At 34.4% G+C, this 25,856-nt stretch overlaps 1 protein-coding gene across 7 annotated transcripts in view; it reads right to left on the reverse strand.

Moving 5' to 3' along the window:
- RTTN (rotatin) overlaps nt 1-25,856 on the reverse strand; it is an 89,871-nt gene that overhangs the window by 58,739 nt on the left and 5,276 nt on the right. For 4 of the 7 annotated variants that reach the window (XM_037380665.1, XM_037380663.1, XM_037380666.1 and 1 more), the window contains exons 6-20: nt 24,703-24,817; nt 24,029-24,179; nt 22,930-23,095; nt 20,242-20,423; nt 16,243-16,358; nt 13,122-13,292; nt 11,515-11,727; nt 10,176-10,288; nt 8,889-9,015; nt 6,542-6,667; nt 4,414-4,530; nt 2,367-2,506; nt 1,952-2,123; nt 857-956; nt 279-367 (exon numbers count right to left, since the gene is read on the reverse strand). In XM_037380665.1, coding sequence (XP_037236562.1) covers nt 279-367; nt 857-956; nt 1,952-2,123; nt 2,367-2,506; nt 4,414-4,530; nt 6,542-6,667; nt 8,889-9,015; nt 10,176-10,288; nt 11,515-11,727; nt 13,122-13,292; nt 16,243-16,358; nt 20,242-20,423; nt 22,930-23,095; nt 24,029-24,179; nt 24,703-24,817 — 2,098 coding nt within the window. Of the gene's footprint in view, nt 1-278; nt 368-856; nt 957-1,951; nt 2,124-2,366; nt 2,507-4,413; nt 4,531-6,541; nt 6,668-8,888; nt 9,016-10,175; nt 10,289-11,514; nt 11,728-13,121; nt 13,293-14,516; nt 15,880-15,912; nt 16,000-16,242; nt 16,359-20,241; nt 20,424-22,929; nt 23,096-24,028; nt 24,180-24,702; nt 24,818-25,856 lie in introns of those variants that run through there. The other 3 variants (XM_037380664.1, XM_037380669.1, XM_037380668.1) reach the window with 3 other exon arrangements.

Consider the following 25,856-nt stretch of genomic DNA (forward strand, 5'->3'; position numbering starts at 1 on the left):
GCCAAAGGGTTATTCCATACCGTAGAATGTCATGCTTAGTTCTTCTCACCCCAGCGTGGGTGGGTGAAGTGGACTGTGTGGTACTTAGTTGCTGGCTGAGGTTGAACCATGACAAAAATATAACTTCAAAAAATGCATATTGTAATTACAATTGTTACTAAAAATTTGTGTTCTGTGCAGTATTATTGCACAAAGATTAGTGTTCTAAGTGCAGAAATGGGCAAATTTACTACTGTCATGCTGTGAAATGCTTGCAGAATTTGTAATAAAAGTTTTACCTTTCCATTCACATGTGTACACTCATTAAGGTAAGCCAAAATCTTTTCTATCACACCCAACTTTTTCACAATGCCATGCATTTTGGTATCTGTAGGAAAAACAAAAGACAGTAGGAATCACTGGTTCTCCACCAATTTAATATTAAACCTCTTTCTGCAAGATCATAAATACTTGCTGTTGAGAGCAAGTTCCCAAAACTGCCAATCAACAGAACAAATACAGCTCTAGCTCTACTAAAGCAAGCCTCCTCAACGTCTTTTATGTCACTACAGTAGCCTTTTGAACACCAAACTCTTAAATATCTTACATACCTTACATAATACAACCTACTCCTCTATTGCCCAAGGGAGCAGTTTTTTAAAATAAGGCCACTATTTCTTATTCTTGAGGCCAACAACAAATAACTAATTTTTCATTTGAATTGGCAGATTATCCACAATAGTGTTACAATTGTGGTCCAACAATATACATAAAAACTACAAGGAGTATACTTAGCACAAACATACAGAAAACCTAACAAAACTGCAAGCTCATCCAATGATCAGCACATGAATACAAATTTTCTGAAGAATTTTACCTTCCAAAATGATAGCAAGCTGCTCAGCCGCAGACTTCTGTAAAACTAGGTCAACAGCATCAGAAGTCAAGATATCATACAGCTTTTCAACAGTTTCTGCCTAAAAGTAAAACTATATTAGACTTACATCCAGTACACTATTATGAAGCAAGGTAACCAGCCAAATTCCCTAACAGAAAGTAGAAAACAAAAAGATCTAAATTCCTTTTTAGAATGTGTTTGACTAGGTCCCACATGCATGTACTAAGGAATAGGTTATAATCTTTTTGCACAAATCTGTAATAACCTGTGGAATATAAAAAGATGATAGTTTCTACTGTACAAAAGATGCAGATTTCCAACAAATAATGCTTGATTTATGTAGGACTACAGGAAGCTCAACACAGACATGCTAGAACATGCTTCTAAGTTTGTGAAGGAGACTGACTTTTTAATGGCAATAAGGTTAGAGAAATCTAAATAGTCCCACATATCCATACAGATTTATGGTCCTAACTTTTTGAAGGATGTAGGGGAAGGGTATAAATCAAGTGTACAATGAATAGGCAGAATAATTTTTTTCAGAGGGCAAGCATCTTAACAGCTGTTTAACATATTGTTGCTAATCTGAAAGTGTTGTGAGTAATGATGGAAGGAGAATGGAGGGGAGATGGTAAAAAAAAAAACAGGTCTAATATTTGTGATTATTTTTTCACTTTGCAAAAGCAGAATATTAAGAAAACACAGACATAAATTTGTAATCTCTATTTCATACTAAAAATTATTTGTGCCTGTTTCAGTAAAAATTGATTTTGTGCAGAAGAAAGCTCTATATGAAAAAAAAAAAAAAAATCAGACTATCCATGCACAGTGACATCATTGTAAACATAGCAGGCCTGTGCTCTCTCTGCTCGTCTTGCCATCAACTTATCTGCAGAAAGATTAAAAAAAAAAAAAAGGAACTTTTTCTTATGTTGCATATGGTAGCATAAATGGATTTCTTTTTATGAAGCAAGCCAATTTGCGTGAAATACTCCAATCTTTAAAAAGCGGTAACTTCAGTGACTGGGCAGGTAGAAGAACTGATCTGTGACACAATATTTAGAGTTTACTCACCTTAAATATCGACTCTGTTTTATCATCCAATTTTAGCTCAACAACTCCTTCTATAATAAATAAGTTTGAAATGCTGGAAAGTGTACTACCATGCAGATGTGGACGTTTCAGGTTTGCCCCTTCTTCATTCAAAAGGTGGAATGTTAAATGTTTAAGTGCTATAGCACGAACCCTAAAGGAGTAAACAATTAAAACAAATAGATAAAGTCCTCATACTGGAAAGCTTTAGCGGTATATTTAAAAATTAATTAGTTTATAAAATTAACACAGTTGGGGTGGAACTACTTACTCAACTTAATATTGTTTAATCAACATTTCAAATCGACCCACTGCATAATAATCAATCAGTTTTTCAGAGAAGATACTTTCGGCCTCAAACATTAGATGTGCTGAAATGCTGCAGGGCATTACTTACAAATGTTTTTTTGAGAAGAGAAGACGTAGAGCGGCCCGAAGTCTAGCAGTTCTTGGGAGAAGACACTCTCCTTCGTCAGAGGTTGTTTCACTCAAAGTGAGGATACAGCTACCTAGCGTATCTTTTGTGTCAGCATAACCCTAAGACAAAGAAACAAAAACTTCCAAAATTAAAAAAATCCACTTCTGACTTAGCAAATTAGACAAGGTAATTCCCCTTCTAGGGGCTAAGGGAGAGCAGGGAAGGAGCAACATCTAAGAGAAAAAAAAAAAAAGCAGTAACTGAGTGTTTTTCTTAAATTTCTGCAGACTGATGTTCCCCCATAAGAACAATTTTTAAAATTAATACATCATCCTGTATAGAAATCAAAATCAAGATTTCTACATGGCCCAGAGGTACTATGACCTGAATCTGTTTACATAATGCTGCTCTCTACGGTCAGTTTCCATTTCAATAAATAAAATTCAGTCCATACAGGAAAATTACTTCAAAACTTAGAACATTAAATCCTAACTATTTTCAGATATTTCATCAAAGCATTTTCACACACAAACAAGACAAACCAGAATCAGTTACATCAAGTAATGGTATTGCAAATATTTAAATAGTAAAATACAATGCATTTTACATGCACTGGGTAAATATAGGCCTCTGGTGTGCTCTGCTTAAGTATCTACTGTACATAGCCACTACAGGCTACACAGGAGAGGAAAATTCTACTCACAAAAGTGAGAGCATTGGTAAATTCTTACACATTTATTTAAATAGTAAAATACAATGCATTTTACATGCACTGGGTAAATATAGGCCTCTGGTGTGCTCTGCTTAAGTATCTACTGTACATAGCCACTACAGGCTACACAGGAGAGGAAAATTCTACTCACAAAAGTGAGAGCATTGGTAAATTCTTACACATTTAGCCTACAGCTTATATTAATCCACCACCTATTTAATCTTGAATATCAATGCAAGATATATACGTCGGTAACACAGAAAAAATGACATTTCCTGGCGATAAAGCTCTGAAGTAACATTCCTCCCACCGTTTTCAAGTTCTCAGTGTATTTCCTCTACATGTTTTTCTGTCTGAACCTTCTATTTCATGGTCCATTTTATCTGCAATTTCTTCCCGTTTTTGCCTTGATTTTTGTGCAGTTTATGTAAGGGCTTAAGTTACAGAAACAGTTTTTTCAACATGGTAATACTGAGGTGCAGGCAATGAATGAATATATAGCAGTGATACAATTAAGTAGGTGTAATTATCAAGAATGATATTATTTGAGAAAACAAAGACAAAAGGTATACTTGGATATATTAGCAAAGTTTGATTTAAGACAGAAATACGACAATAAAAGATATCAGGAAAACCAGACATCAGATAGGTGCAGCAAAATATCTGAAGACTATAGGCATATCATAGAAATTTCCAGCACTAGAGAAAGAAAAATCACACTGAGAAAGCAAAAAGTTCCCATTAGATCAAGCTGAAAATAGAGATAAGGAAAAGAAAAACTGCACATTATTACAGATATGAAGACTAAGGTCTAAGGAAAATACTGACTGTTGATACTTCTATAGTACTGGAAACAAAGAAACGAAAAATCTAATATCAAAATGTACAGCTTACACCTACTGCTATTTATTGAGCATATCATTGATCACAAAACTACATAATCATGACAGAAGAGTCACAATTTTTAAATTTATTTAAAACTATTCTAATGATTAAGTAATTTTAAAAAGCTTGCAATGTTTTAATCTGTACTTTGATTATCCACTCATAGCTTCCAGTCATTTAAATCCCATTTAGTACTTGCTGAAATGTTTTAATACCAGGCTAAAATTTGTCTACAAATTCAAAGTAGTAGCTTTGAATTAGGACTCCTATAAAACATGTTTCCATTTGACATCTGACAAGGCTGTAGGTAAATTACTGTTAATCTATTTTCCATCTGCTACTTAGGTGAATATTCTGTTTGTTAACATGACAGTGTTGCTGTTTACATTATTTCATACATCAAATTCAGATTAAAGCACTTAAAAGTACCTGTAAAACAGGAATGACAGGACAGAGGGCCTCAATAAACTTGTTCCAAGTCAGTACTGCCATTACTAACCGTCCCTGCAATAGATGCATCAGAATGGCCTTGGCTGTGGAGTTCACCTGCTCAATAATAAAAAAAGAAAAGTAATGCAACTGCTGATGTGTCTAGGTCACTTTGTCAGTTGTAATTGGAAACGTTATACAAAAATAACTCAAAGAGAAAGGATCTACAAGTATTATTGTCACTGCAGAATGTTATTTTTAAATTGTCAGTCACACTAAACATTGAAGTTGTTAATAAAGCCTCTCAGAGAAAACACACAAATAGTTCTGCCTAATTAGCTCACAATCATTTTCCCCTTAGAACTCTCTTTCCCTTCTGAAATAAAATAAACCATTACTTCAGCTTACACACCTATTGGTCCCTCTGTCCTGCAGGTAAAAAACATTCTGTTTCTGTTCTTTCCTGAACCTACATTTCTGGGGCATTTCATGCCCAGACTTTACGATATGCTTCTGAAGATACAGAGAGTTAAAGCCTGTTACACAGCCATCTACTTTGAGGCAAACAGTAAAACTAAGATAGTTAACAAATATTTCAAGTTGTACATGAATTAACCTGAAGCTTTTATCAAAAAGGTAAAAAGGTATGTAATACAGCACATAATGGATTAAAGCATCCTGTATACAGTATGCAATGTATACTGTATACAGTATTAAAATATTTACAAGCTAATCTTACTGCTACAATGGGAACGGAGGGGAAAAAAATCCAGCTTTTCAGAATTCACTTTTCCTTATATAGTGTAAAATCACCTACCCTTAGCCCTGGCATAAAATGCAAGTTTTTAGGTGCTAAAAATCCTCTCACCCGAAGCAACAAGAACTGGCTTTAATACTACTACTCTAGCCTATCTTTAAGAGGCTAGATTTGTAAAAGCACATGGCAAATGTTAAGCCCAGCCTTAGAATACAAGGTGGTTCTCAGTTTCTTCTCATTGTCACATGCCTGAAAGATTAAACTGATGCTTTATGAAAATATAAGTAGCAGATACACGTACAAGAAGTTTAAAAAAAAAAAAAAAAATATCCTGTAAGGTCAAGAGAACAAAATGAGAGAATTTTGTAAACATGAATTCTCTGTCTCAGCTTTTAAAATTCAGTATCAGTTAGGGTCTATTTGTTATGCTTGACCAATCATTAAAAAGAAAAAACTCGTAGTCTTTTTAATAAGGCATCCAAGGAAGTAGTCAAATAAAATAAATGTTTCCCTTGGAACAGACAAATCACATACATAGCACATTATCAAAGATACTTCACTTCTCCTTTTAAAATGCTAACATCTAAAAAATAGAATTGTGCACAGTAATGAGGAAGAAAAATAATCTCATTTCAGGACACAAGCTGAAAAAAAACCCTTTTTTTAAGTCAGTGTTCTTTCTCCTCTGACTGTAAGGACCTTACAGATCAGTAGCATAAAGTAGTTACAAATAACCTCAGTAAATTTTCCCCCTCTCTCAGAACTCCCTGCTTAGCTTTATATCCACTATTTCCTATCTCACATATACATTCAGTGTTCATGCAAATAAACAAATGCAATGGAAATTTCATCCTAATCTATATAAAATGCTTCTGTAATACTCAGGTAATTACATTGAAACATAGATGTGTTTGTAGTGATGAAATACATTTTTATAGCAACACTGCAGATTTAAAATGTCTTTTTGCTCCCCAACCAATGCACACATTTCAGATGTCATTCCACCTTTACAAAGACTTGAGACTTCATGTTTTACATAAATACATAAAGCATTATACATACTATTTCATCATACGCACATTTTATTAGGGCTAAATACATTACAGAAAAAGATTAAAAAATGAGCTTATTTCATTTTTCATTGGTCTTTATTACACTTAATAGCATTCTATATATTTAATATTATTTTGTCTCTGAATTCATCATAAAAAAAATCTTTCAGTTTTTTACAACTTCACTGTTTACATAGCTTTCCTACACAAGAAACCGTATGTAGTCAAAACTTCAGGTAAGCACCAGACCACCATACAAAATATCAACACCTACTTTGCAAGCACAGCAATTCATAAATGTAGCTACTAAATACAGTACCTCATTCTTATCTTCCTGAAGGCCAAATGTACAGATTTCATATAACACTTTTGGATGAAGAAGAAAATGTACTCCATGGCAGATCGAAGACTCAGGCTTAGCAATATTATGAACACCTAGACAGTCCTTCAGCAAAAATAAAGTTGGTTAGTTTTAAAATTCAAGACAGCCTCCCCTGCTACATCTTGCTTTATAGACTGCTTGAAGTTGTCATCCAGTGAAAGGTTTTCTCCATGCAGTCTGAAAGACTGCAATTCCGAAAGCTAAAAATTACACATGTGGAAGAAACACTGGTTTTATAGATCACTGACTGACAATTCCTGTTGCTACACAGGACTAAGGAATACAAAACAATTTTGTTTTTATTTTAAGTAACAGTGAAAATAAATTAGACATACTTTCTATGGTGTTTGGTATTACATTAAAATAAGCAAAACCTAAAACAGGCACGTAAGAATCTCACAAAAAGATCTAAGCGTCATTCAGTGGAGACAGGATATTTTTTTGCAAAATACTCTTCAGCATCTTTATACATTAGTGAATTGTGCTACAAGCACACTAAGTTTAGCTGATGTCATAATTCTTATTTTCTGTAATAGACAAATTATTGTATCAAGATAGAAAAGTGATTTTTGTGAGTCAATATTACTGAATACCTAAAATGACCTGATGAATATGGCATTGCCATTCTTAATACAGAGGTACAGCCATACTTTCAGGAAGTTCACACTCTTTCTCCCTTGGGCTATCTTTATAAAAAAAACAAGATAAAAAATAACCATATAAAACAAAATCAAAAACAAAACAGCCCCTCCAAAACAACAAGAAACTCAAGTTTCAAAACAATGAGTACACAGAAACGACTTACATGTTCTTAAACACAATCCGATCTTTTATAACATAAGGAAAAAAAAAACCAAAGACGTGTTTTCCTTTCAGTTTAAGGTCTAAAAAATTAAAGCATCATCTAGATAAAAATATTTATTCTGAAAGTATCAGTATTTTATTAATACATTATCATTTTATTTTTCTTTCAGTAAACATCCTTGCAAAAAGCAGAAAAGCAGTCAATTCAAAATGATTTCTGCTTAAGTAAAAAAAAAAAAAACAAAACACAAAACAAAACACCCCAAAGGGAAGTGAAAAATCACTATGAAGGGAACAGAATCTGTTCTTTAGGAATGAGCCCATGTGAACATCATAAGGTTCAACCAGGCCAAGTGCAAGGTCTTGCACCTGAGTTGGGGCAACCCCCAGTATCAGTACAGGCTGGGGGCGGAAGGGATTGAAAACAACCCTGAGGAGTAGGACTTGGGGGTACTGGTGGATGAAAAGGTGGACATGAGCCGACAATGTGTGCTCACAGCCCAGAAACCCAACCAGATCCTGGCCTGCACCAAAAGAAGAGTGAGTAGCCAGCGGGTCAAGGGAGGCAATTCTCCCCCTCTGCTCTGCCCTGGTGACTCCCCACCTGGAGTACTGCATCCAGCTCTGGAGCCCTCAGCACAGGAAAGACATGGACCTGTTGGAGCAGGTCCAGAGGAGGGCCACAGAAATTATCAGAGGGATGGAACACCGCTCCTACGAACAAAATCTGAGAGAGTTGGGGTTCTTCAGCCTGGAGAAGAGAAGGCTCCAGGCAGGCCTTATCACAGCAATACTTAAAGGGGGCTTATAAGAAAGCTGGGGACAAACTTTTTAGCAGGGCCTGTTGCAACAGGACAAGGGGTAATGGTTTTAAACTAAAAGAGGGTAGATCCAGACTAGATACGAGGAAGAAATTTTTTACAGCGAGGGTTGTGAAACACTGGCACAGGTTGCCCAGAGGGGCGGTAGATACCTCATCCCTGGAAACATTCAAGATCAGGTTGAATGGGGGTCTGAGTAAACTGATCTAGTGAAAGCAGGGGGGGTGGACTAGAAGATCTTTAAAGATCCCAACCCAAAGGAGTCTGTGACTCCATGAACCTCATTTCAGCAGACAAGCAAAACTGAACACTTGAATTCTTTTCAAAAGGAAAATTAAAGAGAAATATTTCCATGTAACAGCAGCAAAAACCCTAAATGACCAGCATTATTAAAAATCCTTTTAAAAAATAAAATTGTCATTGTTTTAACCCTTCTGGAGCACCTGTCATTCTGAAGTGCAGTACCTGAAGTATAGCCTAACCACATAGATTAAACACCAAAAATCTAACAGCAAACTGCAAGCCCAGGCCTATCCACATTATTACAGCATATAACACGGTAAACATAATTTGCATTAAAACCACTTTTAATAAAGAGAACTTACAATACACATTGTTTAGCACAACACCGAGAACATTAAGTAAGCAATAGTTCTAACCTTAACCACTCCCAAACAGCAGTGATAGGCTTCAGCTTTTATATTCGGCAAAGGATGAGACAATAGATGGAGAAGCACCTTCTGACTCTCAGACTGGAGCAGTGAGTTAGCCTTGGCAGACTTCCAACTACAAATGAAAAATAATGAATTTAACTATTTATTTTACAGTATCCAAAGATGTCTACAAGAATTTTCCTGTTAAATTTCAGGATAAATCTCTGAAAACGTATACATCCTGAAAGATGACTTAACAGACAAAAGTTCAGAGATCACAATATAGTTGCCAAAATCATAGTATCTATCTTCACGTTTGTAAACTTATTTATTTTTTTATACACGTAGGTAATCAAAGACCATAGTTTTTCAAAATTCTCTCATCAAAATTCGGAGCCTGACAAACACTTATATTCATCTGAAAACATAAAATTCTGTTGAGTTTCAATAGGCTCCTTAGATCATGGTAAGTGATTATTAAAAAAAATCCTTTTTTTAGCTTTCAGAATTTTTTTCCTTATAGATGTAAAAGTCCATCTCACTATCACAAAGTGAATTAAAATTAGTGAAAAAACTGAAGTTAATTTCTTGTTGCTGAAACAGTAACCAAACAAGAATTAATCCTAAAAGCATTAGAACACTGAAAAGTGTTTTGACATTTCATAATTTAAAAACACTTAAAGAGCTCTTAAATGTAGTTTCCTTTGAAAAAATCCCTAAAGTCAAATTCTGAATCTGTATAACATTAAGATTTCATATTTCTGATTAAGTGTTCAAAACAAAACTTTTCCAGGCACCACAGGATAACTTAAATTCTCTAACTAGGGATGTGGAAAAATCTAAAAAGCAACAAAAACATACTGTCTAATAAATGAGATGCCACACTTTAATATATAGCATGCACAATAAAGACCTTTAGGATTTCTGAAAGTTAAATAAAAGTTACACATGTACACTTGGAAAAAAGGAATTTTAGAAAAGTTTGAAAGATATGTCGAAGTGCTTTATGGCTGTTTCTTTGTAAATCACATAGTAACTTTCTATGTAAAATCATAAAAGCTTACACATAGAAAAGAATAAACCACTAATTTTTCAGCACCTGAAATTCAATTTTCTAGAAATACACTACAGAATGACATAAATTATTTAGAAGTGACCTTTCAATGACTAAAAGAAAGCAACTGTTCAAATACAGGAGATAAATAAGCTGAACTTCTACTTGAGAAACTTTATCCGTAAAAAAAAAAAGATTCTATTTTCTCAATTAAGAGTTTGAAATAGCAATGTACTCACATATTTGAGCATACATGAATGCATTCCTGAAGCAAGGGAAAGTGCTGATGGTAGGGTAGACTACTCAAGGCCTGATCTGCCAATTCTATTAGTTCAGAAAGATTACTGTCCCCCTGAGAAGCAAAATGAAAAGAAAGAAAATATCAGAATTAGTAATATTAAAGTATACAACGTTATTGCATAATCTTTCAGAATGTATCAATATCTAGTACATCTACTAAGTAGGGTTTCGTTCAGCCTTTCACAGAGAAGTTTGCAATTAACCTAACATATTCAATACACTTCAAACAAAATAGCTCCTGGGAGCTTAAAACCCTTCAGCTGCTGAATCCAAATAAACTTTTATTAAACTCAATGGCAATAATGTATGGCAAACATTTCACAGCACACACACTATAAATCTATTCAAAACACTTCCTAAAATGCCCAGGAATAGATTCATCCTTTAATACTTTATGCTTTAATCAAATTACTGGTTTTTTTAAAATCAATATGCATTTTATGTGAGAATAGTATAATGAAAGATTTAACTATTAAAATTTTAACAATTCACCATTTAATATTAAAAAGCAAGTTTGTTTTTTTAAAATTTAAGTACATATGTCTTCATACTTTTGATTGCCAAATACATTAAACATGAATCATTTAAATTTGATGGGAGTTAACTTCATTGTTAATAACACTTTATGAGCAAAGTATTGCTTCTATTAAGTTCAGAACTTGCCTATATAAAGAATATATTAACTCAGATTCAAGACAGCACTACATTTATTAATTTATTTTACTATCAATGGAACAAGTATTTTTGCATAATTACTTGTCCATTTGGATAACAGAGAACAATATTTCAGTATCGTGCTAGAATGTCTTGACTAATAAAGCAAAGCATATTAGTTGTCTTCATAACAAAGTGAAACACAAATCTCATACAGTATAGAAGTAGTCGTTTTTTAGAGGTATAATTGCCAAGCAGTTGGAAATTAAAATTTTCTGAACTATTTAGAGTACAGGACAACATACATACACACAAACACACACATATATACACTATATATATTTAAATAGAGTATTTGCTTCTTTCTTATTTCTTTGCCCATAAAAGATCTTGTGCCTACATCCAATCTCCGAGTGTTTATTTCTTTGTTTTTACTTAGGATAACATTTTCACAAATATTGTGAGTAGTATTTGTGAAAACAAATATAAATTATGTCTTGTGTGGTATGGAATACTCATACTTAAGGATTTCCTTCAGCTATGCTAGACTACAGTTTTTACCACAGAGAAGCTGAGGAAAGAAATTTGCCTACAGGAAATGTTTTATATAATAAAATTCCACACCTTCTTATGAACTTCAGCCATAAAGCTACAAGTGCATTCGATTGAATATGCAGTTCCTGAAGCTTGTTTATAAATACTGTAGTTCTCAGTACTCATCTGCTCCAGGTAGGCTGCAATGGATTCATGAATGCTTGGGTATTCCAAGGAGAAGGGCACATCCAGAGAAAGAAGAAATAAAGCGTTCAGCAGACTCTTTTGTAAAACTTTACTCGCCTTTAAATAAGAAAACAACTGTCAGAATAACAGCCTGAAAATACAGTAAAACCGACATTTGCAGTCATTCAACAAGCAGAATCACCATTTCTGCTACTTAAAAATGAGAGAAACACATATAAAATTATTTCTATATGAAGAATTATTATTTTAGCAATTAAAAGTGAGAGTTTGTTAGATATCAGTCCTCGAATCAGACCTGCAACGAGCCACAGAAGCTGTGTATGATCCAGCCACAGGATTAACTGCACACATCACTGCTAGGATCAATTTACTGTCTAACCACTAGATGGCAGAGAATACACAGGCCACAGTTACTGCTGTATTTAATTAAAAGCTGTGTACAATTCCACATACTAATATCACATACTAAGAACTGGGATTTCTGTTATTGGTTTGGGGTTTTTACTGCAAGAGTTCAGCCTTTCTTCAAGTAAAATTTTGACCTCAAATACAGTAGCTTTTTTCCCCCAACTCCTGCCATACACAGAATAGAAATTTTGTATTATGTACATAAGGACATAAAGACAAAAATTATAGAGTCATTAGATAAGTATGTCTACACTTATTTACAGGTACAAAAGACTTATATCGATAGTGAATATATTAATATTACATATATATATACACACTCTCTACTTATATTAATAGTAAAAGACTCAGTATTTGTGACAAAAAGCCTGTAACTGAAAAAAATCAGCTACTCACATTGAAGAACGTCTTAAAAAAAGAGCTAAACTGCAATAAAACTCAATCAATAAAAAAAAAAGTGTAAACCCATCCAGGTCTAGACATCTAACACTTTCATCCCACAAAAACTTGCAAACATCAGACCCCCACACACCTGAAATACACCAGGGAAAAAAAAAAAAAAAAAAAAAAAAGCACCAACAAAAAACCCAACTTAAGAACTACAACAGAACTTATTTTAAAGAACAATGGAAAAAAAGAATAATTAAAATCACTAAAAAATACGAAACATAATTGCTTAATATGTTCCCTCAGATTAAGAGTGATGATCTTAAACATTACGTAGTTCTAGTCTTACTCAGTGTTACTTGCACGCATACTATAAAGGGGCAGGGGGCAGCACAGCTTTGCAAACCATGCATCATACCAGAAAAAAACATTACAGGAAGAAAAACAACATGGAATTTCAAAAATTCATTAAAAAACTGTATTAAAAATGTTTTTTGAAGACTTGAAATCTGCAGAACGCACCGATAACTGAAGAAGAGACAGAATTACCTTCTGTGATCATACATCAGCCAATATAAATCAGATTGAGTTCTCTGTCCGTTGGCTGTTTTCCCAGTATTAATCACTGAGAAAGGCATCACTTTTTGCCCTCTTGAAATGCAAAAACAAAAGACAATCACTTAAGTTTGGCATACCTTTTCTACAGGAAGAAGTATCTGCAGCAATCTAACAGTGAAGAGTGAAATGCTAATAAATGCCATTCTGTGATGCACCAACATCACCTCAGGCTGCTCCGCACTTATATTGGTTTTGTGATATAATATAGTTTCTCCAAGCAAACCCAAAACCAGAAGCAGTTTGTCTTTCTGAAAACAAAACCACAAATACAATTTTTAGAAATAACTGAAATACTACTGTATCTTTACAGTGTTTATACAGCACCCATAGCATCATAAACACAAGTATATATCATAGTGCAAGAACGGTGCAAAATACACAGCATTTTGTCATCTGACTAGAACTGTGCATTAGTTCTAGACCTCATTCTACCTTCACTTGCAGTTCTGAACACTTTGGTCAGTAATTAACCATTACTCCTCTCACACATGCACTTTCCCACGCCCTCACCCACCCACCCAGCCCCCCTTATTTCCTGCTCACTGCACTTTTCAACTTGCAGAATTTAAACTATTTTGAAGTTCACTTTTAATATGGAAATATTAGGAGCTGGTTTGAATCTGCTAGTAAAGCTTAACCTTAAAATTAATAATAATAACAACCACCACAATCCAAACTTTGAGACTGCCCAATGGTTTTTATGCCTATTCATTCTCAAAGGAAACAGCAGAACATTTCTCAGATTATGTGAAATCCTACTCAAGAACCACTATCGTTTGAATAAATCCATCTCATTTACACTGGAGAAAACAAAATTAGTTTCTAGAATTCTGGGCACCTGAAAAAGCCAGTTTTGTACTTAAGGACACGAGACCAAAGGTAGAATTAATTTCAGTTGCCAGTATTGGACTGCCGAACAATGATTAAGAAGGCAACAGCACCTGTGAGATTTAGTGTATTAATTCCAGAAACTGATAATGACTGTTAGGCAATTAAGCACTATTTATCCGACTCAACAAAGCTGAAGTTCAAGCAAATGATAAGAAGCAATTGACTAAATCAATCTTTTAAACTATCAACTCACATTATTACACCGTAAGATGGAAAGGATTAATTTTCATCTTTCAGGAGTTCAAAAAAGTAGTTTCTCTCTGCCCTGCAACAGTTTGCAGAGGCAGGAAGAACTTCTGCTTCAAGACCATGGAGTCTTAAATCAACAGCAGATTCAAAACATTTATTCCTCCCCGAGACAGGGGTGACTGTCTCAAAGCTAGTGATCCAAAAAAAGCTGAGGGGCTATGGCAATCCGCAGCATCTAACTTTATGACATGGCAGAACAAACAGCACTTAAGTACACATGGCCAAACTGGGAGACAGCAAAAACTTTACATGGGAGGAAGGAAGCATAAAAACATGGGTAAAAGACATACAGTTACAAACTTAAGTATTTTTGAATAGGATTTCCAAAATACCTTTCTCACAAAGATACTCCAGTGCAGATTTTTGAAATGGGATAAACAAAGAAACATAAAGCAGAGTTATGTAAAAAATGCTTTAAAAGTTTCCTAAAAAGACACATGACCTCCTTCCCTTGGAGCCAACACAAAACACAAAAAGGAAGCATGCTTTCTATGCACTAAAGCTTAACAACTCTTAACTTCAAATAAAATGTCTTTTATCAGGTACAGTACTAAATAATATAAAAGTAAGTTTAACAGTTGTTTCCTAAAGTGTTCTATGCGGTTATTTTTATTTACTCAAACACTAAAATGAAGAGCTGTTTTTTATCTTCTCTTGCAATTGCGTTATCAAAATTAGCTTCATTGAACTACACAGTGCAATTACACTGTCACAAATTGATGCAGATTCATGACTTTCAATGGGAGTAGAATTTTGTATCTGAAAAGCATTTTACTAATAATTCTCAAAGTTCTACTAATAGAATAAAATTGTATCTTTTCTTCTTTTTTAAAAAAAGATATCAGTATAATTGTATACAATTACCCAGCTTATTTGCAGAGTTTTGCTTGTTAGTAGCCTGGAAACAAATATTAACCTACTAACAACAATCATCATGATGTACATGTTATGATGCTCAGTTTCCATTGTACCAAGACAGATTTATATTCAGTGGAATATACTGATTCAGGTCATACAACTAGACAAAGGATTATATTAAGCTTCTTAGATTAAACATTCTACAAGGAATCTTCAGTACTGACTTGATGCTGATCAATTATAGATTTTGACAGATCAGTACACTAAATTCAAAGAAGAAAGTTCTCATTCACTGCTAAGTCTTGTAAAATAAATATTACCATTCGTAAAACAGAGCAGAGGGGAGTCTACAGTAATAGTAATTATTGCAGCACCATTGTTTCGTATTCAATGGTATTTTCATGGATTTTAACTTAACTTCATGTGGATTTAAGACTACACTGAGGTTTTTAGACAAGCTTCAGTCTGCAACTCTGGTATGTTTGTTACATACAAAGCTTATGTTTCAGCTTTCAGTTGTCTTTAAAAAAAGCAAGTTGGCCATTGTTATTTCATTTGTTATTCACTAACTTGGTATTTCATGTATATAACAATTCTCAACTGTGTTCAGGTATGTGTTTCCAGCAATTTAAATTGTTTCGTCAAGAGCACCTTAATGCTTTGAATCTCTCCTGGGTCAAAAAGCTTTCTCTCATTCCCAGTTAAGTAACAGAGTTAAGGATAGCTGAAATCTGTGTAAGGATCTAAAGGTCCTGTGTAGGAAATGGACACCATCTATCTTACAATTCCAGTCTTGGATCTAAACAGTTATCTCCCTAATTTTAAATAGACAGCTTATAAGGAGTAAAGAAAGTGAAAGATGTCAATTACCCCAAATTGGTCTCCAAAATTTGTAGTCTGTACTTTTCCCTCAGATCCCCTTCCCTACAGGTTTTTCTCAATGGCTGCTTAACAGTCTTTCACTACAAGACAAAATTAATGAACTATTTTCTTGAGGTGAAACTTCAAGTATCATCTGGTAAAGGAACTTACATTTTTAAAAAAGTGCAATGATTGAAATAGTAATAAACTAGGATTTTCAAAAGGGTAGCTCAGCAGAAGATTAGGTATGTATATGAATCACTGCAGAAAACGTCAGAGACTCCTAAAGGCAAACTAAAAGCTGTTAAATACAGCTGATCAAAGCCTAAAGAATCTTACCAATTCCAATGCAAAAAGGCTATCATCTTCCCAAACATTTTCAGAAATAGCATCACCAATAAGGGATGTGTCTTCAACAAGCAATTCAAGAACTTCCATCGTCACTCTCCTACTGCCTAGGAATACAAATTAGAGCATAAATTCAAATACAGACAGAACACCACATTATAATATTCAGAAAACACCTCTTTGAGCATGAGATCATTCCAAATCTGAAATTGTGGTATTTCGGTTTTCTTATATGCTTCTATTAATTCAACTACTTCAGCCGCCAATAACTCTGATTCACAGAAGACAACAACTAGCCAAAATCACAACAGAAGAAATATACTTGAAGAAAATTACTGCATTTCCTTAAATCTTATAGTACTACATAAACATTTTTACAGCTGTAAATCTATTCTGAACTTCAAAGTAGTCCGGTAATCAAAGTCACTTATTTCCCCCGCCCAGACAAATAGGTTACAGATCTTCGATATACAGATATTCCATATACCTTTTCCTGTTAATCTGTATTTTTGCGATGGCAGCAGTGACTTTTTTCCTGGATGATTTTGTTTGAGATCTTCTTGAAAGGCAAGGAAATGAATACCTGCTTTATCGACTTGTACTTTTCTCCATAAAAATTTCCCCCAAATACTCAATTTCATGCAAGTGTTGGCTCAGTTATTTCTTGATGGTATGTTTCTATTTAAAAACATAGATGGATTTCACACAATACCATTGGACCTCCAATTTGTTTTTTAACTACCATAAAAATTCTGCATCCTTCAAAATCTGTCTAAAAAGAGAAAAGCAAGCTCTGCTGCTTGTTACGATTGAACATTAATCTCTGTTGCTTTTTTCTATCTTTTGTAGATTTCACACACTGTAGAAGCCTTGTTGATATACTTGAGGGAAATATGTATAGTCAGACACACACAGAGACATATATGTAGTGACAATGACCACAGCTCATGCAATTTACAGTCTAAGTGATTTGCTTTGAGTGAGCATGTGTCAGATAATGGCAGAGAACTTTTCTGAAAGCTTGCGTTTTCCTATCTCACAGAAGTGGTTTTCCATTTATTTTAAGCAAAATGGTGCCAGTTTGAAGAGCATATGCCTGAAAATTCCAAAGAACACTTTTTCTGCACAATTATTTTCCATATTCTGTATCAAATTTCTGTGCTTAAAACATTTGAAAGGTGACTTCATAAATGTATCCATTATAATGGAAGTACTAAATATTGGTTTTAATTTGAGTTAGAATATCAGAAATATTTTTAAGTTAATAACTAAACATAACATCTAAACAATGCTTTGCTGTAGTTGTCATAATCTACGGACATGCAAGATGGGCCAAAGCCAACTGCATGAGAATCAACCAGCAGAAATGCCAGATCCTGCACTTGGGTCACAACAACCCCACACAGTGCTACAGGTCTGGGGCAGAGTGGCTGGAAAGCTGCCTGGGGGAAAGGACCTGGAGGTGCTGTTTGACAGATGGCTGAACGTGAGCCAATGGCGTGCCCAGGTGGCCAAGGCGGCCAATAGCTTCCTGGCTTGTATCAGAAATAATGTGGCCAGCAGGACAAGGGCAGTGATTGTCCCCATGTACTCGGCACTGGTGAGGCTGCACCTTGAATACTGTGTTCAGTTCTGGGCCCCTCGCTTTAGAGGGACATTGAGGTGCTGGAGCGTGTCCAGAGAAGGGCAACGAAGCTGGTGAAGGGTCTGGAGCACAAGTCTTGTGAGGAGCGGCTGAGGTTTGTTTAGTCTGGAGGAGGGTCGGGGGGAACTCATTGCTCTCTACAACTACCTCAAAGGATGCTGCATGAAGGTGGGGGTAGGTGTCTTCTCCCAGATAACTAGAAACAGGACACGAGGAAACAGCCCCAAGCTATGCCAGGGGAGGTTTAGAATGGATATTAGGAAGAATATCTTCACTGAAAGGGTGGTCAAGCATTGGAACAAGCTGCCCAGGGACGTGGTGGAATCACTGTCCCTGGAAATGTTTAAAAAAATGCGTAGATGAGCTGCTTAGGGACACGGTTTAGTGGTGGACTTGGCAGTGCTAGGTTAATGGTTGGACTTGATGACTCAAAGATCTTTTCCAACCTAAATGATTCTATACATTCATTCCACCACACTCATATCAGTAGTATACCATTTCCCAACACCTGTGGCTATTAGTACATGCTAAGAGTTCGTTATTACTAAATGCACAGTAAGACATATAATCAATAACTGTAAAATAAATCTTTTGCTGTTCAGATTTAAGTAATTAAGACATGCAGTACTAATACTGAACTTCAAACAAGTATGATAGCTTAAAACTGATCAAAAGAAAGAGACACAGAAAAACAAAAACAAAAAACCCACAACCCACACCGCTATTGATTTCTGAGATTACTTCACTCACACAATAGGTCAGCACAAAGGAAGAAAAAAAAAATCCAATCAACATCTCCACAAGGAACAGAATTGGAGCTTAATTGAAATATACATTATATCATAAAATATAAGCAAGCAAATTTTGCAGTAAGCTTCCCGTTTTATTTTTACCCAGTAATTTTAAAACAAGCAAAACAAACCAAAATCTACACTATACCATACAAGGTGATAATAATGTTAGTAAAGTGCCTGCTGATTTTCTGAAGAAAACAATTCAGAAAATATGACCACATGAGAAACAGTGTGTTACTGTGTGTCATTGCCTCATGGTATCACAGCGTGCCTTCAGATCACAGGATTTCAGATGAATAGGAACAGGATAAAAAAAAAAAAATATTCATTTGCTTACAATCTATGTCTCATTACAGCACAGCGGAAGAAAGAAATAACATCTCATAAGCTTAAAAAGTGTAAAAAGACTGAGACTAAGAGAAACAAAGAACAACTTCATCTGAAAATGAAAATATTCTAGTTCTATAAGATGCAAAGAAAGCATCTTGAAAGGTACAAAAACCCCACTATATGTTAACTTTGCAGATCTGAAGTGAAATGAACCAGAAATGGAAAAGATAGAAAACATATTTTCTGCAGTTTTACATATAAGTAAAGGAGAAGATGCTAGAAGTCAAATATGCTTGTGAAGAATTAATATTTAAATATCACTATTCTGAAAGGGGAAAACAAAACCTTTATTCATTTTAGTTTGGTTTATTACCAACAAAATGACGATTGACTGATTTTCAGCACAGATTAGTGCTGATGTTACTATGAAATACACAAATAAATTAGTATTTTGTGACAACAAAGTCATAGAGAGTTATAAACAATCATGAAAACAATGCTAAATTGAAGTTTCATACATACTTCATGTAAGTTTTATAAGTTAAAGCCTCTACCCAGCTCAGGAAATGTTGACAAGTATATTAAAAAAAATAAATTTTAGTATCCTAGATATAGATAAATACATGTTTCCGTCTCCTGTATTTGAAAACCTTACTACATTTACCAATACCTGTTTTGAATGACAGTGTCTTAAAACTAAATACTAGACAACCTAAGAGCAAAAAGGCCTTGTAATTTAGAACTTTGCAACTACTGATTTTTATTTTAACTTGCAAATTAGACTATCAGTACTTATGTTTTAAGAAACATAATTTATTACTGTATTCATAAGAATATAACCAAACCTTTTCCCGAAATTATTATTTCTTCAACAGGAGGAAAACTATGCTTAGAGTTCAGAACGTGTTTTGGTAATTGAGGGGGGGAGGTTTGTCTTCTTGAATGATATTCTACCCAGCCACACCATTTTTCCACCACACACCCACTTCTTCCTGCCATCAGCACTTGAAATTTCTGCAGCAATTCTGGAAATCAACTAGAAGATTCAAGCTTTATGACCTGAACAAAATCCCTAGACAGAACTGTTACAACTAGCTACAGTATATCAGTAATCATCTGTACCTTACTTACTTGTGGTACTCACTTCATAATACCAACTTCTTAAGAGGTTGTACTAAAGACGAGAAGGATACATAAGTGAAATACTTAATACTTGCTCACCTGTTCTTAGAAGGGGTATTGCGTTTTCCAAGATGGAAACACAGAACTGAGGAAGGCTAAGTTGCTTCATCTGTAATTCCAAAGTGTCCTCATTGTCAGTATCTGGTAGGTCAGTATGTCCTATGTCAAGTGGGGAATGCAGAGAGATTCTGGAGTTTGCATTTGCTTGAGTACTGTTTCCACTTAAAACAAGCCAAACAAACAAAACAAAACAAACAAAAAAGAGACATAGTTAACTCCTGCAAAGAGAACACTCACATATGTACAAATGTTAAAAATAGCATCAAGTATCTTAATGTCCTCCTTCCTTCAACACATAGCCTTCCTTCCATCCCAATCTTTCTCTGCTATCCACCAGTGTTGCAGGAAGAGGTGGATTTTGTTTGGTTGTTTTTTTAAATGTCAGAACAAGTAGCATCATAAGTGAACACCTACTGTTTTGGCTGTCATCTTCAAATACACTTAGAAATGTGTACTGAAAGAAATACACATGCAATGAACATGATACTGCAAAAGAAAAATCAGTTTATTTGAAACGTTATTTTTGATGGACAAAGTCTACCAGTTGCTTGAAGCAAGGCAACTTACTAAATCAAATTTCAGCCTGAACTATACCTACTACATTAAAACCATTCTATGCAGCTAGCCACAAGAATCCTTAGAAGGACTATTAAGTAATCATGCCCTATATTCAAGCCTGTAGGACTTCTTCGTCCTTTGTAAAACAGAAAGCATTCCCTTGCCCAAGAAAGCCTTAAGTGCAACCAAGTGATTTTATATATATTTTTATTAAAAATTATGAGATTTATATATAGTTCATAATTTTATTCTTTTCCAACTGCTTCCAAAAACAGTCTAATTCTGTTGGCGGGAATACAACTCAGAACAAATGTTTTTTAATGTTTTTTCTTATACTAAACATTCACAGTCTTGAATTGCTCTAAAAATCTGTATGACTGTTACAGTTGGGTTTTGTTTGGTTGGTTTTTTTATTATTGAACAAGCTGAAGAAAATTAATTCTGGTATGACTGTGTTATATTATATTGTCTATCTAAATATACAAGATGCCTAAAGAATAGCAATTAAGAATTTAAAAGACAATGATTTTAAGAGGTCAATAGAAGACTATAAGCAAAATAGAAGAGTTCACCAATATGTAGTGATTCTGATTGCACTTACCAGAGGGTAAGGAAGGAGAGGTATCAACCATAAAAATAATTCAGAAGAGGAAAGGTTAAGTTTCCAGGCAGAATTTAAAACAGACAAACAGACAGATTGAAGAATCTCAAGATTTAAGAACAGGGAGAAAGAAGAGTTACATATAGAACAGCAATAAACAAATAGTTCATATTACAATTACGTTGAAAAAAGACAAGATTCATTAAAAGCAGCTCTTGATATCAAGCTCTAAATATCAAAATCAGCGATGTCAGAGCAAGACTATATTAATTTCCTTCTATTGTATTTTCTATTCAACACCATGTTTTTCCTTATACTGTCTCTGGGCTAAATGATATCTTTGTAAGAAATGGCATTCACGGGCAGTAAGCAGCTCGACTGCAGCGCACAGGATGCAAAAAGATAGAAGTGTATAGTCATGAACAGCTCATAGTATGGCCTTATATGTTTAATAAATTACCACTCCCTAGCTTGTACATGTCTCACCATGGCCTTAACTGGTGCTTCTGCTTATGTAGATCTCCTTACTATGCCAATAGCCAGGCCATCCCTATCTCTTGCACATTACACACCAGCTACTATAAACATGTTAACTGTTCAACTTGAGAAAATGGTCAGGTCCTAGAATGCGTAAAGCCAGGAGTCTGTTTACAGTGCCACATTAGCTACGTAATTAAAAAAATGAATATATTAGACATAAAATGAGTAAAACCAACCTTTTAATACACTTACAATTAACTACGTGAGCTATTCTCGTCTGTCATATCACAGTCTATTTAAATACCTAGGAGTATTAGTATTAAATACCTAAGCCAATATACCACAGAGACTCAAAAGAACTACCAACAAGCACACAGTAAAGATTCACAAGAACTTTTAAATTCCCATATACTAGAAGACATTGGTTCTTGAACAGCAGCTTTAATTCTGATGTATCAAGATAAGTAACAAAATCACATGCAAACAGAAACCTCAACATTTTGATGGCATGCAGACAATTTATAATTTCATATTGGAGTCAAATTTTTAGGTGTCACATAACTGAAATTTGTTGTCAGATTTAACAATGAAGATTGAAGACTTCAATGGAAAACTTTACACAGCACAGAATTTTTGACAATACTGTACACCGCTACCTATCGGATGGCCATTCAACTTGTAAGAATTTACGGGGTCATCTGGTGAAGAAAAAGACAAATTCCTGACTTTACAGCCACAGCCTGAATAAATGCTTTTCTGCATCTTACAAATATATACACAACCAATAACAACTGATACTAAGAAAACGCATTTAAAATGTTGGTTGAGTACAGAACGTGGCAGGTAAAACTCATCTTACGTATTGTGAACACCACTTAAAAAACTAACTTTTTAACTCCAACATGGTTAGAATTTTCACAGGTTAACAAAACTTGCACATCACCCCCCATACTGACAAGGAGTTGATGATATAATCCTATATTAATCATTTTTTAATTGAAGTGTAAGTTATTTCCTATTTTATACACCTGGAAGATGCTGCATCCCAGTCTTGACCATCTCCTCTAGGACGCTGAACTGTCCGTCCAATCACAGATGGACGAGGGCTACTACTTCCAGGTGATGGATTCTGAGAACGAGGAGGACCTCTTGCTTCTTGACAGTAAGATATAGATGAATTCTGGGAAGCTGTGCCTTTATGTAACATAAATTATGCATTGTCCATTAGTGGAGTCCATTATTCTTAAAGATACTACATAGTGAATCAATGGTAAAAGTAACTAAGGTAGGATATGGAAAACACCAAGTAAACATTGGCAAGCTAGGACAACCTATCACTGCCAAGTAGCAGAGTTTGGAAACTCAATTCCAAGGCAAAACCACTTGAAAAATTAGTTGAATGACAAAACTTGAGTTTTAAAAATACAAACATAGTGTTTGACTAAGGCTACTGGATTTCTTGATAACTTAAGTAGCAAAGAAACAGCCAGTATCTTTTATCAAGACAACAAATACAGTGGCAATCTTAGGAACAGAATCAGACCACCAGTTAACAGAAACAAAGCTGATTAATGTCAGGTGACAAAATGGAAACAGGCAGATCATTATAATTAATCTATACCATTAAATCTACAAAATTTAAGTATTAAGAACATTGTGGAATAGCCCTAATTACTTTGAAATACAAAACAACGATTAAACCATTTTCAGCCATCAGAATAAAAAATAAAATTAACATAGCTTATGAAATTTGGAACTAAGTTGTTAAGCTCTAATAGTTTGAAAACTTTTCTGAAACTTGTCTGCCCACTTTTATTTTACAGATTTCCTTTAGTTTTATTTAAAAATCCCTCTCCTGCTGACAAACAGTTGCATACTAGGAAAAGTTGATGAATGTAGAATCATAGGAAATTGTAAAAATGCGTAGAGTACTTTAAAATAATGCAAGTACTCAAAAAAATAGTTACTAACATGAATAGTAGTAAACACCATGTTTAGCAAAACAGGTTCACATGACTGCATTTGCTATAAACCTGTGGGTTGGCTTTTTTATTATAATTATTAGTTTTAGACAATCTTACCTGTAGTAAAAACACACCTGTATTTCAAATATTTGAAAATACCTACCTTGCTCTGTGGAAGAAAAACTTGGATCTCTGTGAAAGTTAAGTCTGCTTCTCAACAAGATGCACAACTGTTGCAGGCATGACACAGCCTGCAAAGCTAACCGATGTCTTCCATCTCCTCCAAAAGCAAGGTTTAGAAGAGACAAAAGGCTCTGCAAATAAAAAACCATGGACACCGGCAGCTGAACATCAGTGCACCTTCATGAACAACTACGCCAGCAAGAGTCTTGCACTAAATATAGTTCACAAACGTTTCTAAGTGTTTATAAATCACAGAAAAGAATAAATAAGTTTAACTACTGTTTTCTTACTGATGCAAGACTACCAGTCCTAAAGAAAAAGTTGAGTTACAGCCTGTATTTCCAATACAGGCACTACTTTCATTAGGGGAGCCCATTAGAGGCTGTACATATGACAGTGACACAGTTTTATCCTACCCAGAAGAAAAAGTATTACTCCACAACACACTTCATTACTGATTAGCAATAGATGTCATTACAACAAGTAACTTTCTAAACACAATATATAGCTAATGCCTCCTTTACTATGCACCTGGAGTTCACATAAAGGAACTTTTGTTTAGAATCAAATAGTATTATTATTTACATCAATTCTTACCTGGCACAACTTATAACACAGCACAATAAAAACCTTAAACTTTATGTGAATTCTTGCCTGTATAATCTTTGGCCTTTGAAGGAAAATCTCAGCAGGAAAATCTTGCATAATCACATCCTGAAGAAGCTCACACGTACTCCAAATTAAACTTTGGTTGTTACTTCTCAAAGAGCTAAAAATGCAGTCCATAATTAAATATGCATTAAAACAAAAAAAAACCAACGAGTAGTCATTAGCTTGAACAAGTCTCTACAAGAAAGTTATAATCACAACACTGAAGAAAAAAAATGCTGTAGTTCTACAGCCGTAACATTTTTAAACTTGAATCATTCCTTAGCTATGCTAATTCTCTCTACAATAAAGAACTCAAATCCAGCTGTTACCAAACCACATGTAAAATTAAGTTCCCAGAATATAAATAACTATTGATTCTGAATTTGAAATTAAGATTAGAAAGACTTGAAATTCCCTGTGAAGCTAGTGATCATCTCAGTGGTATACAGCAAGTAATCTAACGCTTAACCAATGTGAAAAATTCTTTCATTACTAAAGTTCATGTATAACTTAAAAGCACTTGAATTACATATATGGAAAATCACATAAAGTACAAAATTTATTAGTTATTCTCTAACATGTATATTAGTAAATATTAAGAACCTCTTGGGTTTCTACTTCACTTTTTTCTATTTTTATTGTTTCAGAAACCACTGTAAAAAATAAATTTAAAAAGTCAAATGTGTCCAGTTTTAAGGATCTGTTTTCTTTTTCTAGACTTGGTCATAAGGGAAATTAAATATTAAAGAGGTTTTCCAGCTTCAGATATCTTTCGAAAGAAAAAAAAAAAAAGAAAACAAACAAACAAAAAATCCCACCAGAAACCTATTATAAGAAAGCTTACAATTACAGTAGACTTGTTAAATAGTCCAGTCCATGACTGGCTATGCTAAAAATCTATCACAGCTCTGTCTCATCTCATGAAGAAGCTCAACTACAGACATTTTCCCTGGGCCACAGGCAAACACTGTTTTCCTAAGTGAAAGTTAAAAAACAAACAAAAAAAAAAAATCACTGCAGAAAGACGATCTGAACAAGTCAATGCCTGGATAAGGCATTGCACCTAAATTTATTGGCCTAAACCTATTTAAGCTAATACTGAAAATATGGATTTCTCTGCCAAATGGCCGCAGGGGTAAAGTAAATAAGGATTTTAT

Source organism: Falco rusticolus, chromosome 3 (genome assembly GCF_015220075.1).
Source record: "Falco rusticolus isolate bFalRus1 chromosome 3, bFalRus1.pri, whole genome shotgun sequence".
In the NCBI taxonomy this organism is placed as follows: Eukaryota; Metazoa; Chordata; class Aves; order Falconiformes; family Falconidae; genus Falco; species Falco rusticolus.